General features: G+C 37.9%; 1 protein-coding gene across 4 annotated transcripts in view; it reads left to right on the forward strand.

The window, feature by feature from the left end:
• LOC107100944 (serine/threonine-protein kinase BRSK2-like) overlaps positions 1–14,874 on the forward strand; it is a 45,744-nt gene that overhangs the window by 12,447 nt on the left and 18,423 nt on the right. For all 4 annotated transcript variants that reach the window (XM_015399637.1, XM_015399640.1, XM_015399638.1 and 1 more), the window contains exons 5-11: positions 3,056–3,172; positions 4,372–4,405; positions 4,493–4,561; positions 7,497–7,643; positions 10,708–10,739; positions 12,284–12,448; positions 14,195–14,292. In XM_015399637.1, the coding sequence (XP_015255123.1) occupies positions 3,056–3,172; positions 4,372–4,405; positions 4,493–4,561; positions 7,497–7,643; positions 10,708–10,739; positions 12,284–12,448; positions 14,195–14,292 (662 nt within the window). The remainder of the gene's footprint in view (positions 1–3,055; positions 3,173–4,371; positions 4,406–4,492; positions 4,562–7,496; positions 7,644–10,707; positions 10,740–12,283; positions 12,449–14,194; positions 14,293–14,874) is intronic.

A 14,874-nucleotide genomic window follows, 5' to 3' on the forward strand; every position in this document is an offset into this window, starting at 1 on the left:
TATATATATATATATATATATATATATATATATATACATATATAGGCAATCTTCAGAGTGAGGACCATTTTTCCAATTTCACCATCAAATTGATGACCAGTTGTTGCAGAAATGAAGACATTTTTGCCGGTCCTCACATGTTATTTTGCTAATGGTAAGGTTTAGGGCTAAGGTGTCAATTGAGTTAGGGGTAGGGTGAGGTATGCATTGGTAATGGTAATGGTTAGGTTTAGGGTTAGTTTTCGGGTTAGGGCATAAAAAAGATGGAAAATAACTGAAAATCAATGGAAGTCCATGGGAGTTGTCGTGGAAAAAAAGTATTCAACTATTCATCCTAGTTAAATAAACGGAGATCGATGGATTTCACTCAGTCGGCACATTTATTCATATCTTTTCAAAGAGAGAACAGTTAATCATACAGCCCTTATGGCACAGTATTCTGCCCTGTTCTGCTAGAGCAGCGTTCGTTCCCCCTTACTTACAACAATGGAAAAAATAGTCAGAGTCAAAACAAATTACAGACACTTTGGTTAAACAGTAAAATGTTATGAATAAACCTTGAGAAAGAATCTGATTTGTTATGAGAAGAAGCTATGTCTGGTCTACAGACACCAGCCTGCAGAGAATTGTTTGGCCCTCAAGGTGAAACAGACTGAGTGAAAACTTTTATAATGAGTAAATAGGATAAATTAATTTATAATAGAAGAGAAATCAAAATTTTCTGACAACAGAGTCAACACATGGTCCTCACTTTATAATACAGAACAATTATGTATGTGTGTGTGTATATAATAACATTCACTTTTAGGGACCAGTTGTAACAGAAGCAAGAGCTTGTCAAAGGTTCCTGTTCACTTAATGTTTAACAACTGGCACTGAGGGAATACATATGTTATCTTGATAATATAAAGGTTTTTGTTGCATATTTGCAACGATGGCTGTCTAGGGATTAATAATACCGCTTTCACATTTTAGTAAAAATGAACCACCAGTAATCAAATATGAAACGTACCAAGGAAGATTAGTGTGAGGATGAATAAAGATATCACTTAAGCAAGAAGTCCAGTTAAGGCAACGGCAAACCTTTACTTCATAACTCCCACCCGCCACATTTACATCATTAGACGTTCAGATTCATTAGGCATCTAATTACCAGAAAACGTTTAACAAAAGCGAATCTAAACTGCAGACTGTCACTACATTAATTTGGCTGTAAACGTTTTTACTCTAACTGACCAATGTTGAAGTTCTGGTGGACCCAATAGCAGCCCTATGAGGCAAATCAGAAATCTGATTGGTTGAAGAAAACATTCCTTATTAATATTAAAAAAAAAAAAAAAAGCACTGCTGATTCTAGATACATCTTGATAGATTCTTTGGAATAAATGAATACAGTTGGATAGAAAGAAAATAAAGTTTAGGTTATAAATGTAGGTAAATGTTTCTGTTTGATTTTAGGTCAGCAGTGAAGGCTTTGAAGGCCCGGGCTGCCCTGTACTGCTTAAACCCATAGCTAGAACTTGGATATGATCTTGATCATGATCAAATTTAAACAACTGTTCTTTTCTATGATGTGCACCTCTGGTAAACCTTAAAATCTGCTCACAACTTTTCCTAATAATCATGCTTAAAACCAACAAACAAGCCAACAATATGCTTCTGCATGGCTGCGTTAACAGACGTACGGTGTGAGTCTATAGCCTCTGGTGTCTGTTCCGCTCTCATCTTCTTTATTCGCAATACACCCTGCTTTCTTCTTTGATCCGCAGTTTAAGACTTTGAGTGAGGCATGACTCCCTTTTCTTGTGTTTTTCATATTTTTGTCTTGAGTATAATACTTTAGTAATCTAATCTAAAGTACAACCCTGTGCCCGCTCCCAAGACAGAACGCCTATTAAACACGTGCAAGAGCATGCACAAGCCCATTTCTCCTCGTGCATGCTCTGTTTAAAAGCTGCTGTTCTCAGAGCTCATACAAGCTTACTGCGCCCAAACGCCTGCCCTAACCCCTAAACCCTTCAATCACTATATGGAGCAGGGACTATATAGTGGACTTTATTGGGAACACAGTTAACTTACCATTCAGACAGATGAAAAATTCAATGAAAAATTAAGCCAACCAAACAAATGGGTCTTTTGTTTGGTTGGACAAACAAATAGGTCTCCAGTTAAAAGACAACTGCAGACCTGTAGAAACAAATAAGACCTTCGCCGCTTCTCAGTTCACTAGAATGTGAGTACGGACTGGTGTCCTCCCCAAGATGTTCTTGAGAAGAAAACAGTAAAGTATGGAGTTGGGGAGAACAGGAGAATAAATATGGGTCAATTGGAACAGAAGCGTATTCGTGACATCACCACAAACTCGGCTCGTCTGGAGCTGCATTTCACCTCCCTTTATTAATAGTCTCTAGATAATAATAAATTCAAACTTTTTTCATTTAGGGGGGAATAATCTCAAGAACGGACAAGTCTGCTCTGATGCATACTCGCCAAATAGGGATGACCGAGAACAACAGCCGGGGGACTTTGTTCATTCTCGGTCTGCTGTTCTGAATTAGAACAGTTCTAGGGGCTTGAGGATGATGACGTTTGATGAGCACACGAGAACGCACAAGTACACATATTGAGAAAAGGCCCTTAACTGTAGGAACAAACAAGAACATTTTGAAAGAAAACTAGAGTGGCCTGCTGTGACAGCAAATCCCATAATGGTTTGCGAGGAGAGCTCTCCACGCAAAGCATTCTGGGATATATCTGCCTATTCCGAGGCCTTTCTTTTCTTCTTATACACTTTGTAGATACTTTTTGTCTCACAACCCTGTGCTATTTTCAAACAACCGTGAAAAAGGTGAGCTTCAATGACTGTCTGAAACCATAACATACCACATAACTGGCTAAAAGTAAATAAAAGATCGGCATCTATACCTTTAAGGGGGGAACTGCTTGTTCCACCAAATATTCCTTTGAAAGATGCTAATATTGTTACAAACTATGTACGCTTTTTCTGTGACATTTTAAATAGATGCATAACTATCATTATTTTCTGTTTTTTTAGTCACAGAGATCTGAAGCCAGAGAATCTTCTGCTGGATGAGAAGAACAACATTAGGATAGCAGACTTTGGTATGGCCTCACTGCAGGTTGGGGACAGTCTACTGGAGACCAGCTGTGGGTGAGTTGAAACGGTTGCTTTTTATACAAAAGGGGAAAATGATTCTGATTACCGGTTGTAACAGGAAGGGTATCTGGTCTAAAAACCTCTGTATGCAAGGCTGGTGTTGTGACCCTGGATAGGAGAAGGCAAAAGGACTGGCTCACGTGATTAGGAAATATCTATAAAATAGATCATTTAAAAAGCTTAATGAAAACAAATTAATCTGATAGAATGACCAAAGCAAAGCCAAGATTGAAATTCCATTAGAAATATTTTGCTAGAATTGAATAGTGAAGTTCATCTAACATCTTCTATCCAAAGCATCAGAGCTGGAGCTTTTTTTAAGACATGCAAATGTAAGTGTTATAGTAGCTGGTAAAATGAAATTCAGAGGAAACAGTCTTTATACATGGCACACCTTTTAAAACCTTTATAGTTTAAAAAACACTGATCTTTCTCCTTCTTCTTCAAAGTTATGTTCTAATTCGACAAAAAGAAAAACAAATCAATGTGTGTTACTAGTTTTCTTTCAAAATGTTCTTGTTTGTTTCTACAGTTAAGGTCTTTAGTTGTCTTTGTGTGGTTGGACGTTTGTAGGTATTTGTTTTTAGTGTTGCACATTGCTGGCTTAAATTTTAATTTCATTTGTCATTCACTCATTCAATGATTCCATAATGATTTCACAGTTGGCCTTAACAGCATCACACTGAGCCTGCTTCTGCTGGAGGTTTCTTCCTGTTAAAAGGGAGTTTTTCCTCTCCACTGTCGCTACAAGCATGCTTAGTGTGAGGGATTGCCTTTGAGTCAATGAGTCGATGCAATCAACTGGTTTTCCTTAGATTGAAAACTTTGTATCAGTGTTACTGTATGATCTGGTAAATTGTAAAGAGCCTTGAGATGACATGTGTTGTGAATTGGGGCTATATAAAAAAAACTGAATTGAAATTGAATAATTATTTGATTTACATTAATAAAGTTCAACCATTTTTTCCTTTTGCAGAGAAGAGCTGCTTCTTTCCAAGTGTTTTGTTGTTCTCTCTGTAACTCTCACCACTCTAGAGGATTTTAAACATTTAAAACCATCCATGCCTCAGAGATTAAATTAGGAAGGGATTTATCTTGACCTCGGCTCACCTTATTTGGTTTTCTATTTAATTTAGAAGCATCCGTTGTTCTTTTTTATTATTTGTTGACACTTTCCTTTTGTTTCCTCACAGATCTCCTCATTATGCTTGCCCAGAGGTCATCAGGGTGAGTTGTTTAGCTCTGAGTGTTTACTTCCTGATTGTGAGTGCGTGTTCAGTTCTAATGCTTCCCGTTTGTGTTTCTGTGTTAAAGGGAGAGAGGTATGATGGTCGCAGGGCCGATGTTTGGAGCTGTGGGGTCATTCTCTTTGCTCTACTTGTGGTGAGGACCTTTTTTTTTTTTTTTTTTTTTTTTTACAATTATGTATCTTTTGTAAATATTTTGCCCAAAATCATTATTTTCAAACAGTTTATTGTCCCACTATTCCTGTAACAAATGTAAGAGATTTAAAAGTATGCCATTTATTGGCTTTTAAGAAATATTTTCACGACTGAGTTCAGGCTTTATTTTGTGTTTGGTTTAATGTCATATCGTAATGTTCCTGTTGTTCCCCATCATCACACCCGCACACACAGGCATTGTACATTCACTAAATGGGACTCACCTGGTTTCTATGCCACTTCCATTACTTACAAGTTTTGACCTGTTACATCCTGCTTTTAACATGCCTCTCCCTCTCTTCCCTTTTGATCCTCGATCCTCCTATTCATTGCTTCATGTTTCCTCACTTACTACCAAGTTCCTTTTCCCACACATTCATCCCCTTAATACATTAGCTAGATTAATTCTAACAAGTGTGAAGATATAAAGTAGCATTGCAGTTGGTTTCTAAACTACATGTCAGCTCTTCTAATCAGATATATGATCAGTGCATGGAAAGGTAACTGGCAATCAGCTTTTCTACTTAATCAAGGATTGATTCAGTAAAGAGCCAGTGCCGCACTGCAGAGGTTAGAGGGCTACAAGGCTACAGAGAGAACTTTAACAGTCAGGGAAACCTAAGTGATTGATATTATGCAGAGGAAAGGCATGTTTCATAATGTAGAAGGCTATTTAGAAATACTTTACGGAAGCAGGTCTGTAGATTGAAAAGACACCGAAAGGACGCATGGACAATTGATAAATACCGAGAAATGATTAAATTGTTAGTTATATAGTTGATAGTTGATCCTTGGAATAATAAAATGCTGTCCAATTTAGTTTAACCATTTTGGTCAATTTCCACAACTGGCGATTGGTTATTGGACTAAGGCTTGTTAAGCTGCAACTACAAAATGTTGCATCAGCTTTTTGTGTATCTTTATATTGAAAAAAGAGTTACGGGCTGATTTTAGAATTTTTATAGATGCTTCAACCTAGAGCACAGGTTTCAATGTGGATGTTTGAGCTTTCTGTTAATCTTTATTTTAACCATTTCTGCAGCCAGAATATTAACTCTTTATTTTAATTTTAATTGATTTAATTATTTTTATTTATATAAGTAAACTGGAGAGACATTGTCACCCTACATGCATACTTGATTCCTATCTAATCTGAGAAAAAACTCAGAAAAAAGGGGAATAGATTAAATGGTTGCCCTCAGCAGTATTATTCAGCAAAACAGAGGAGATTAAAGTGGAACAGGCTCATTAAATTTGATGCTGCACTAAATGTTAAAGTGAAACTTTCTTTAGGGAGAGGAGAACTCTGTTAAATTCAGTGTGAAGTGTACTAACAAGTAGTTAGAAAGGACAGGAATATGAGGACATACTATTATTTTTCCATAATCAATGCCATATGTCAACACAAGGTCCAAAGTATGAAAATGAGAATGTGTGGGACTATTCACATTTTGAAAAAAGCCATTTGAGTCTTAGATATTATTAAATGTTATATTTTTTGGCATGGATTACCTTGTCAGTTTAACACTAATTCAGATAGGAACTTTGAAATTTCTGAAAACTAATCTAAACATTAAGGTTAAGAACCTGGTGGAAGATACAAAGTTACAAAGATAATATGCTATATTGTTTTACAATTGGATGGGGGAAACTAAGGGTTAAATGTTCAGAACAACTGTAGCTATTGACTGGCTTCTAACTAATCAATAAGTCAGACTGAAATACTGTTGCATCTCCTCCTTTCCAGAATTCCTGGTGAACATTTAAATGTAAGGTGAACATTTGAACTATTGGAGGGATTTGTCTCTTTTAATGCTAACATATGCCTCTTGTTGCAGCCAGGTCTCTGTAAGACAACATGAATTACTTTCATTATCACAGATAAAGCTACCGGTAATAATTAAAATTTTTGAGCACATATCATATGTTAAATTAATCACTTTTAATGGTTTGAAAACCTTTTCTTATTTGGAGTCATTTTAATTTTAATTTGACTATCGTGGTTTTTTATTTGAAATTTATTTTATTTCAGTCGTAGACAAGACACTGATGGGATGGAGAAATAGGTAGATAACAGTAGATAAGCTGCACAGTAATTTATATCTTTTTGTTTATATTATGGACATATTTACTGAGAAATATGTATTAAGTCATTTATTTTTAGCACTACATAATAAGATACAGCATTGTGTTATCTGCACTATGGGATTATCTAGTTAATCCCAGTGGCCCAAAAATACAGCCGTAAGGAACACCATGCGTAGATTTTATTTACCCAGTGTTACAATTTCTAAATAATACAAACATCCTGATTCCCTAAAGTCAATAATAAAACATTTCAACAGACTAAGAAAATATATCAACGTCTAATTTTGTGTTTTGCAAACACATTTTGTGTGTGGGGTTTTACCATTAGGACAGGAGCTGGCATATTCTCTGGGTTGATATTTCAATCTGAGTGTTTTCCAGAACAGTTGTTGTATTCACCCAGTCGCTGCTTTTATTGTTTATGTTGTGCTGAGTTCCTACTATCCCAATCTCCTGTGAGAACATGGAATAATATATATTTTATATCTGCTTATCTTTGATTGGTTAGTCTACTTTAGAGCACAGTTAGTGGTTCATGTTCTGTTAACGAAATTTATTTGAGGGAAAAAGCCATTTATGTGATCAGTAATGCATGTCTTGATGTCCCAATAGGGTTTAATCAAACATTTGTGATCACCTGATTATGATATCATCGATATGACTGCCATCTATGATCAGAGATCTGTGCCAAAATAATATTTTTTTTTGGATACCCTAAACTTCCACCATGAAAATCAACAGCAAACATCTGTGTATTGGATGAAATCATCATTTTTGTTTCATGTTAGGGTGCCTTGCCTTTTGACCATGACAACCTGCGGCAGCTTCTGGAGAAAGTCAAGAGCGGAGTTTTCCACATGCCCCACTTTATACCACCTGACTGCCAAGCTTTGCTTAAAGGAATGATTGAAGTCAACCCGGACAAAAGGCTCACGGTAAGAAGTCCTAACTCATACAGGCAGATACAAACATAAAAAACTGAAACACTGTGTCAGAAAAAAAAAACTTTTTGGTTTTCATTATCAATTCAATTCAGTTTATTTATATAGCGCCAATTAACAATGCATGTCATCTCAAGGCACTTAACAGTTCAACCAGATCATACAGTCAAATTGATTCAACAAGCAGTGCATAGAGCTGTTCATGCATTACATTTGGAGATGGATCTATTTTAGCCCAACAGTTAAAAAAATACATATATATGGTAAATTTTATACCTTTCTGCTCTTGGGGGTTTATTTGTGTTTAAATTGGCAAAACGTAGTCCTTATAGTTTACAACCTTCTTTAATCTAAACCGCGCTGCATTTAGATTACAAGCAATAGATAACTAGGGTTAAAAATCAACCGCATTATCTGCAAAGGCTAGAGTTTATGAGTCTGTGCTCCAAATTAAGAACGAGCGAGAACAGAGAGAGAGAATGCTGCCCCAGGCTTTACTTTAAGATGGGAGGTAAATTAAACCAGACACAGGACCTTACCAAGAGAGAAAGAAGACAACACGGTCCACAGATAGAATGGAGTGCAGGGGCTTTGGGTGCTGCTGAAGGGCTGAAACATTCCTGACAGGACTGGCATTTGGCTTAATGTCAGCTAACTGAGGAATCATTGTGGTTTAGGACACAAAGTTCTATAAAAATCCTAGGGCAGAAGAGACCAATGGTGATTTTAAAAAAAGGTTATATTAGGGACTTCCTCATGTTGACCCTCAGGAAATCAGAGTATAATTTTTTGGTTAATCTTGATCATTATGCCAGGATGTTTGCAGCTGGTCTTCTTTATTGGCTCTTTAAGATTTTATTTTGCAAATGTGTTTTGGGTGAGGCCAGTTTCCTGGCTAATCAGTGAAATTACAGTCATTAAAATGATTATATGTACTTTTAGTTTAAGGAGGTACCTGCTTAGTCAGAAAAATAGAGCATTAAGTTGTCAAAAGTTAACTGGTAGGCAGTGTACTGACATTGGGCTTGATAAAACGCTGTGAAATATATGCTTTTATTTAAACACATCTGAGACTCTTTGCTTATGGGCAAGGTAGCCTAAAGAAAGTGACAGTTTCACTCATTCAAGGATATGTCTGTTAGTTGCCAAAGCCTTGAATTGAGCTGCAGTTGATAGATGGGGAATCTCATTATAACCTAACGGCTCTTGAAAAGGTTCTCTTTACAATTCTTTAAAGCCTTTTGCCCCTACATGGATTTTTATGAGACACTTTTTCCTTACACTCGACTTTTCATTAATTCACCTTAATTAATGAAAGAACTATCAACTTCTTGAAAACCAGCCATTTGTGATTCATGGTGGGTATTAACCGTTCCATCACTGTGTTGACCATAGCTTGATTTTGTAGATTAAAAGAACTTTCATTGACCCAATGTTTACTTTAATGAGAGTGACATTTCTCCTTTTTCCCCTTAAGTGTGAAAGGGATTAATGTAATGTTCTAGAATAGGCTGGAAGAGAAGAGAAAACAACTGAAAGTCCAACCTCCAATGCGGCTTTCTCTGCATGATGATTTGAAAAATTTAGTTTAGTTCAATTTATCTCAACTCAAGGCTCTTTGCAGAGACATTTCAATCAGATCATACAGTCAGATTGGTAAAAACTTTTCTATATAAGGAAAACTAGCTGATTACATTGACTTGTTGTTAAGGGGCAGACGCCCAGCTTAGGATTAATTCCAGGATGGTGTCACAACTAAAAAGAACCAGACAAGATGAAGTCACTTTAAAGAGAGAAAGTAGAGAGAACATAAAGTTTGGGGTTAGACAAACAAATCATGCAGGATTGGAGAATAGATATAGAATAATGCAGAGAGCGAAGTGGTCTTCATGTCCTCCAGCAGTCTAAGCTTATAGCAGCGTAACCATAGAGATGGCTTAGGATAACCTGAGTCACTCTAACTATCTTTAAGCTCAAAAAAGAAAGTTTTAAGCCTTGTCTTTAAAGTAGACAGAGTGTCTGCCTCGTGGACATTAACTTGTACTTGGTTACACAGGAGAGGAGCCTGATAACAAAAATATCAGCCACCTCTTTTACTTTTAGAAATTCTAGGATCCACTAGTAAACATGCAGATTGAGAGCAATGTGCTCTGCTAGGAACATAAGGGATGATCAGATCTCTGAATTTTGTTATTTTAAGGGCTTTATATATTTTATATATATTAAATTCTATTCTGGAATTAACAGGAAGCCATTGAGGGGAAGCTCAAGTAGAAGAAATATGATCTCTCTGTCTGTAATTTTCATCAGAACTCTGTCTGCAGCATAAATTTTAAACTAAAGGATAAAATTATCACTTGGGTTGATTCTTCATGCATGCTTAAAGGGAAGAAGCAGTTTTAATCATGTGTTTCACAGGAGCCTTTAAATAAATAAAAAAAGAGAGAGACAAACATCTGGTTACACATGCAGCGCAGATTTAATCAAAGCTGTGAGTTGGTCTGATGAGCCGTTGATTAATGGAGCCTGAAACCAGGTCAGATGGTGTCTCTCCGCCTCTGTCTGTTTGCGCTGCATTTCTACAGAAGCCACATTGGATTCTCAGCGATTCCCACTGCAAACGCTGTGGACCAGTTAGGAAATAGGGATCTTTGATGGGCAAATGCATTCTTTCTCTCGACCTACAGACAAAGCAGATGTACAGTTTTCGCTGTTTGCAAAGCAGCAGCTGCTCCATCACTCCAACCAACAGATATGCTGTGCAGCACTGATGCCATGGTTTCCACAGTGTGTAGTTCTACTGCAGAGTGTCTAAAGTACGAGGGGATGTAGGACAGCGGCAGTAAAACTTTTCTGGGGTGGGGGTCATGCAAACAGGAGTAACACAGTATTGTTAGCTGATAGCCAGGCCAATGTATCCATGGGAACCTGCTATGAAAGAGGAATTTGCTGACTAATGTTATGTTTAATGTTATCTGAACCTGAACTAATCTACAGTGCATTAAAAGCAATGGGTTTTGTCAGCTTTCTAACATCAATAAATGTTTTTTTCTTACAGCTTGAAGCAATACAAAAACACACCTGGTATCTGTGAGTACATTGTTATTGCTTTTCTGTTTTTCCTCCTTTATTTCAATCACTTCATTTTAAAGGATCCTTAAGAACAAAGAATGGTCTCAGGACCCAAACTAGGTTCAAATACAAACATTTAAAAAGCAAAACAGAAATATTATAATAGTAATAAAAACAGCATCACCAACCAATGTCTTCAGTCTGGTCTATTTCTAAGTGATGTTTTAATGTCTTTGAAAACTTAAATATGCTTTCTTATTACCATTTTTAATGTCTTATGTCTGTAGAGCAGGCATCACCAAAGTCCTGCTGTCCTGCAGGTTTAAGAGACACTGCTGCTCCATGAGCTCAAAAGGGTTATGACCCTGACTTTGGGGTTTGGTTGGTTTCAGGTTTTAGTCTTGTCTGTTTTAATCTTTAAAAAAAACTGACTAACAAAACCATCTTTAATTGAAGGCTAACACTTCTCTCTTCATAAGTCCTTGAGGAGAGAAGAGCAGCTAACCATGGTGATATGGTGAAAATGGAACAAACATGGATTCAACCATTTTCCCTTTAGAGGAAAAAGGTGTCCAAAGCTAGCCTCGTGAGACCATCCTGATCTCGCGAGCTTTCCATGTTTCACTCGCAAATCAGTCTAGAGACTCTCCGTTAAAGAAAATTTGGAGCCGTTCACCAAACGAACGTCCAATCAGCATTGCCTTTGAGGCGGGTTGAGGTGTGACGCAACGAGAAGTGCGACAGTTCAGTCTAAAGAACATGGCGGCTTCAGCCGATGAAACTAGCGTTAGCGTAGCTATCGAGCAAGTTTTATCAGAATTACAGAGTATTTCTTCACTGAAAGAAGAGCAAAACGCTGCTCTGGAGGCTTTTCTCAGAGGAAAAGATGTTTTTGCTCTTCTCCCGACTGGTTTCGGCAAGAGTAGCCTGGCTGTTAGTACATTATATGCTTCGTTGATCTGATTGGTTTATTTGGCCCGTCTATCACCAACATAGGCCAATCAGCTAACCAGTATTTTCGCCCCTTCCCAAAATTAGTTCAACGGAAGGTTTCCAGATGGATATGCGGAGCAAATCCATCTGGCGGAAGCACTCAATGTGAGCAGATGATGGGGGGTAATTAAGAAAAGTCTGGGAACCGCTGGCTTTTAATCTGGGTTTCATTAATCAAAGTTAATATTGTATGTAAACCATTTTGATTTTATTGTCTTTAATTTCATTGTCTTAAAATTAGTAAAACTTTCTGAAAATAATTGGACTTGCTTATCATTTACGCAGCTAACTATGATGATTTAACAATGAAATAAGCATTAATTCCCTTAAAATAAATTAATTAGACATTATCCATTTTAAATAATTAAGAATTTTTTTTTCTTTCTTTAAATGTATATTATTTTGTACCTGCATATTGTCTTATCTGCCCAAGGAAAAATACACTTATTTCCAGAAAAACTGACTTACTTTTTTGAAGATTTAATTTTTTGTATGTTCTTCTTTGCTATCATTAAAACATACAAGCCATTCTTTTTTTGAATGTTCTGTTGTTGCCTTATTCCTGCCAGTGGGGGTCGTAATGAGCCCTACCCGGAGCAGCCTCCTCCTCGCCGGGTGTGTGTGAAGAGGATCCTGTCACTCTCAGAGCTGGACCCAGATGTCCTGGAAAGCATGTACTCTTTAGGCTGCTTTAGAGACCGAGTCAAACTCACACAGGACCTTACAAGTGAGGAGTGAGTACAGGAAACCCCCTCAGCTTCTCCGTTCTGGTTTACTGCATTGTCTAATCTAGGATACAAACCTGTAGGTTGAGAAAAAAAAACTTATTTTTTTCTTTTTTCTAACTTTGTTTGTACAGATTTTTTTACAAGCACCCTATTGTCTCTCCATCCTTTAATGTTTCTTGTTTTGGATGTGGATTTTAATTTTATTCTGAAAGCTGAAAATCTCTCTAAACTGTGAATCTTGCTGTTAAGGGTGTCCCAACATCACTTTTTACATTTCTGATACCGTAAGATAACTGCAGCTTTGAATATGGGGGGTATCACTATTTACTCAATACGATATCAGCACCAATCATGCATGCTTTTATTATTTATTGTGTAGTAATGAAACTTAGCAAAGTGATGTTACTCAAATAGAGTAACAACACTCAACATTAGGGATGAGAACAAATGAACCATCCATCCATCCATCCATCCATCCATCCATCCATCCATCCATTTTTTTCCATTCCCTATCCTGCTGGGGTTGTGGGGGGTGCTGGTGCCTATCTCCAGCTGTCTACGGACGAGAGGCGGGGTCCACCCTGGACAGGTCGCCAGTCCATCGCAGGGCAACACAGAGACAAACATGACAAACAACCATTCACGCACACCCTCACACCTAAGGAGAGTTTAGAGAAGCCAATAACCTAACAATCATGTTTTTGGACTGTGGGAGGAAGCTGGGGTACCTGGAGAGAACCCACACATGCTCAGGGAGAACATGCAAACTCCATGCAGAAAGACCTTGTGTCGGGAATCAGCCCAGGGGTCCAAGGCAGCAGTGCAACCCATTGCGCCACTGAGCAGCCTAACAAATAAACCATTTATTTATTTTATCAGAGCTGGTAGGATGTTTAACTTCTACGGACCAGTAAATGGCGTACCATGGTTAGCAATGGTAAATTTTAGCTGATGTTGACAAAAGGTTACTAATGTAAACTTTTGGTTAGCTTTTTGCTTAGGGGGAGTGTTGGCCTAGTACGTTAGAGCAGTGCGCTTGTGCTCTGAGAAGGTTGGAAGTCCCCACCGCCTCCACTCTGGGTTCCTGAGAAAAAACCCTTTATTTCCTGATTGCTCCCTGTGGGCCACACAATGGCAGCCCACTGCTCCCCAAGGGGATGGATCAAAATGTGGAGAATAAATTTCCCCACTGTGGGACAATAAAGGGATTAACATTACATTTAGCATTAACATTTAAGGAGCAATTTTCCAGCTCTATCATAGAGCTACTAAGATCTGTCATCACCCAATCTCTGTCTTCTGTGACTTCAACCTAATAGCTGCCAAACTCCACACTTAAGAAATGGGAAATGATACATGAAATATGATAAGGAAAGCATAAGAACATTCTGTCTGCAAAAATATGACCATCTCTAAGAACTGCACAGTATGTCTGTTTTCATTTTTTTAAATGTTTGTTGCACAGCTGAAGATTACATTTTACCTGTAAACTGTGGTGCAGGAACAGTATTTCCATTTTATTCTACATTAATATTATCATTTAAGAGCTAAACATAAAAGACGACAAACATTAAACNTTAATATTATCATTTAAGAGCTAAACATAAAAGACGACAAACATTAAACCCATTTATTGGATCTAGAAATACAACCATGGGGCTTTAAGTAAATGAAAATCAGCCATCTATTTTTTTCTTTCTATATGGGTGCAATCCCACTTATCGGTTCTTGTTTTGCTTCCTCTGTTTGAAGGGAGAACCAGGAGAAAATGATTTACTACCTTCTTCTGGATAGAAAAGAGCGATACCCAAGCTATGAAGATGAGGACCTGCCTCCTAGAAATGACCTTGGTAAGAGAAGTTCTCCTTTAGTCCAGTTGTGATCGGATAGGAGACACTATGCGTCCGGGAGCAGGAGTTTTTGAAGGGAGTCCTCTGAGGACGCTTTTTTTCCTACTATTGCTTTTCATTTCTGACTATGTCCTTATGTCCATCCTGACTTGTGTCCTCAACAAAATGTTCATGATGGTCACATCATGACAGTTAAGTGTATTGATTCATAATACTGAATGAGAAGAAGGACAGCGCCAGGGCCGGGCCTCTCGCTTCAAGCCCGGCGTCCAGGTTGGTCTGCACTTAGGGGGGCGAAGGTGGTCTGACTGCCTGCGACTTCCCCAGCAGGGGCCGGAGTCCTCCTTTCCAATTTGATAGCAAAACGACCCTCTGCCAGGCGTGGCCCCTTGCGTTCGAAGTGTTAATGATCAATGTGTCCTGCAATTCACATTAGGCCTCGCAGCTAGACCACGGCTGATTTCTATTTCTGGAAAACAAAAAATGTAATTCAAAGCAGATACACTCACCGGCCACTTTATTAGGTACCCCATGCTAGTAACGGGTTGGACCCCCTTTTGCCTTCAGAACTGCCTCAATTCT

The sequence above is a fragment of the Cyprinodon variegatus genome, unplaced genomic scaffold (genome assembly GCF_000732505.1).
Source record: "Cyprinodon variegatus isolate N-32 unplaced genomic scaffold, C_variegatus-1.0 Scaffold1033, whole genome shotgun sequence".
Taxonomy (NCBI): domain Eukaryota; kingdom Metazoa; phylum Chordata; class Actinopteri; order Cyprinodontiformes; family Cyprinodontidae; genus Cyprinodon; species Cyprinodon variegatus.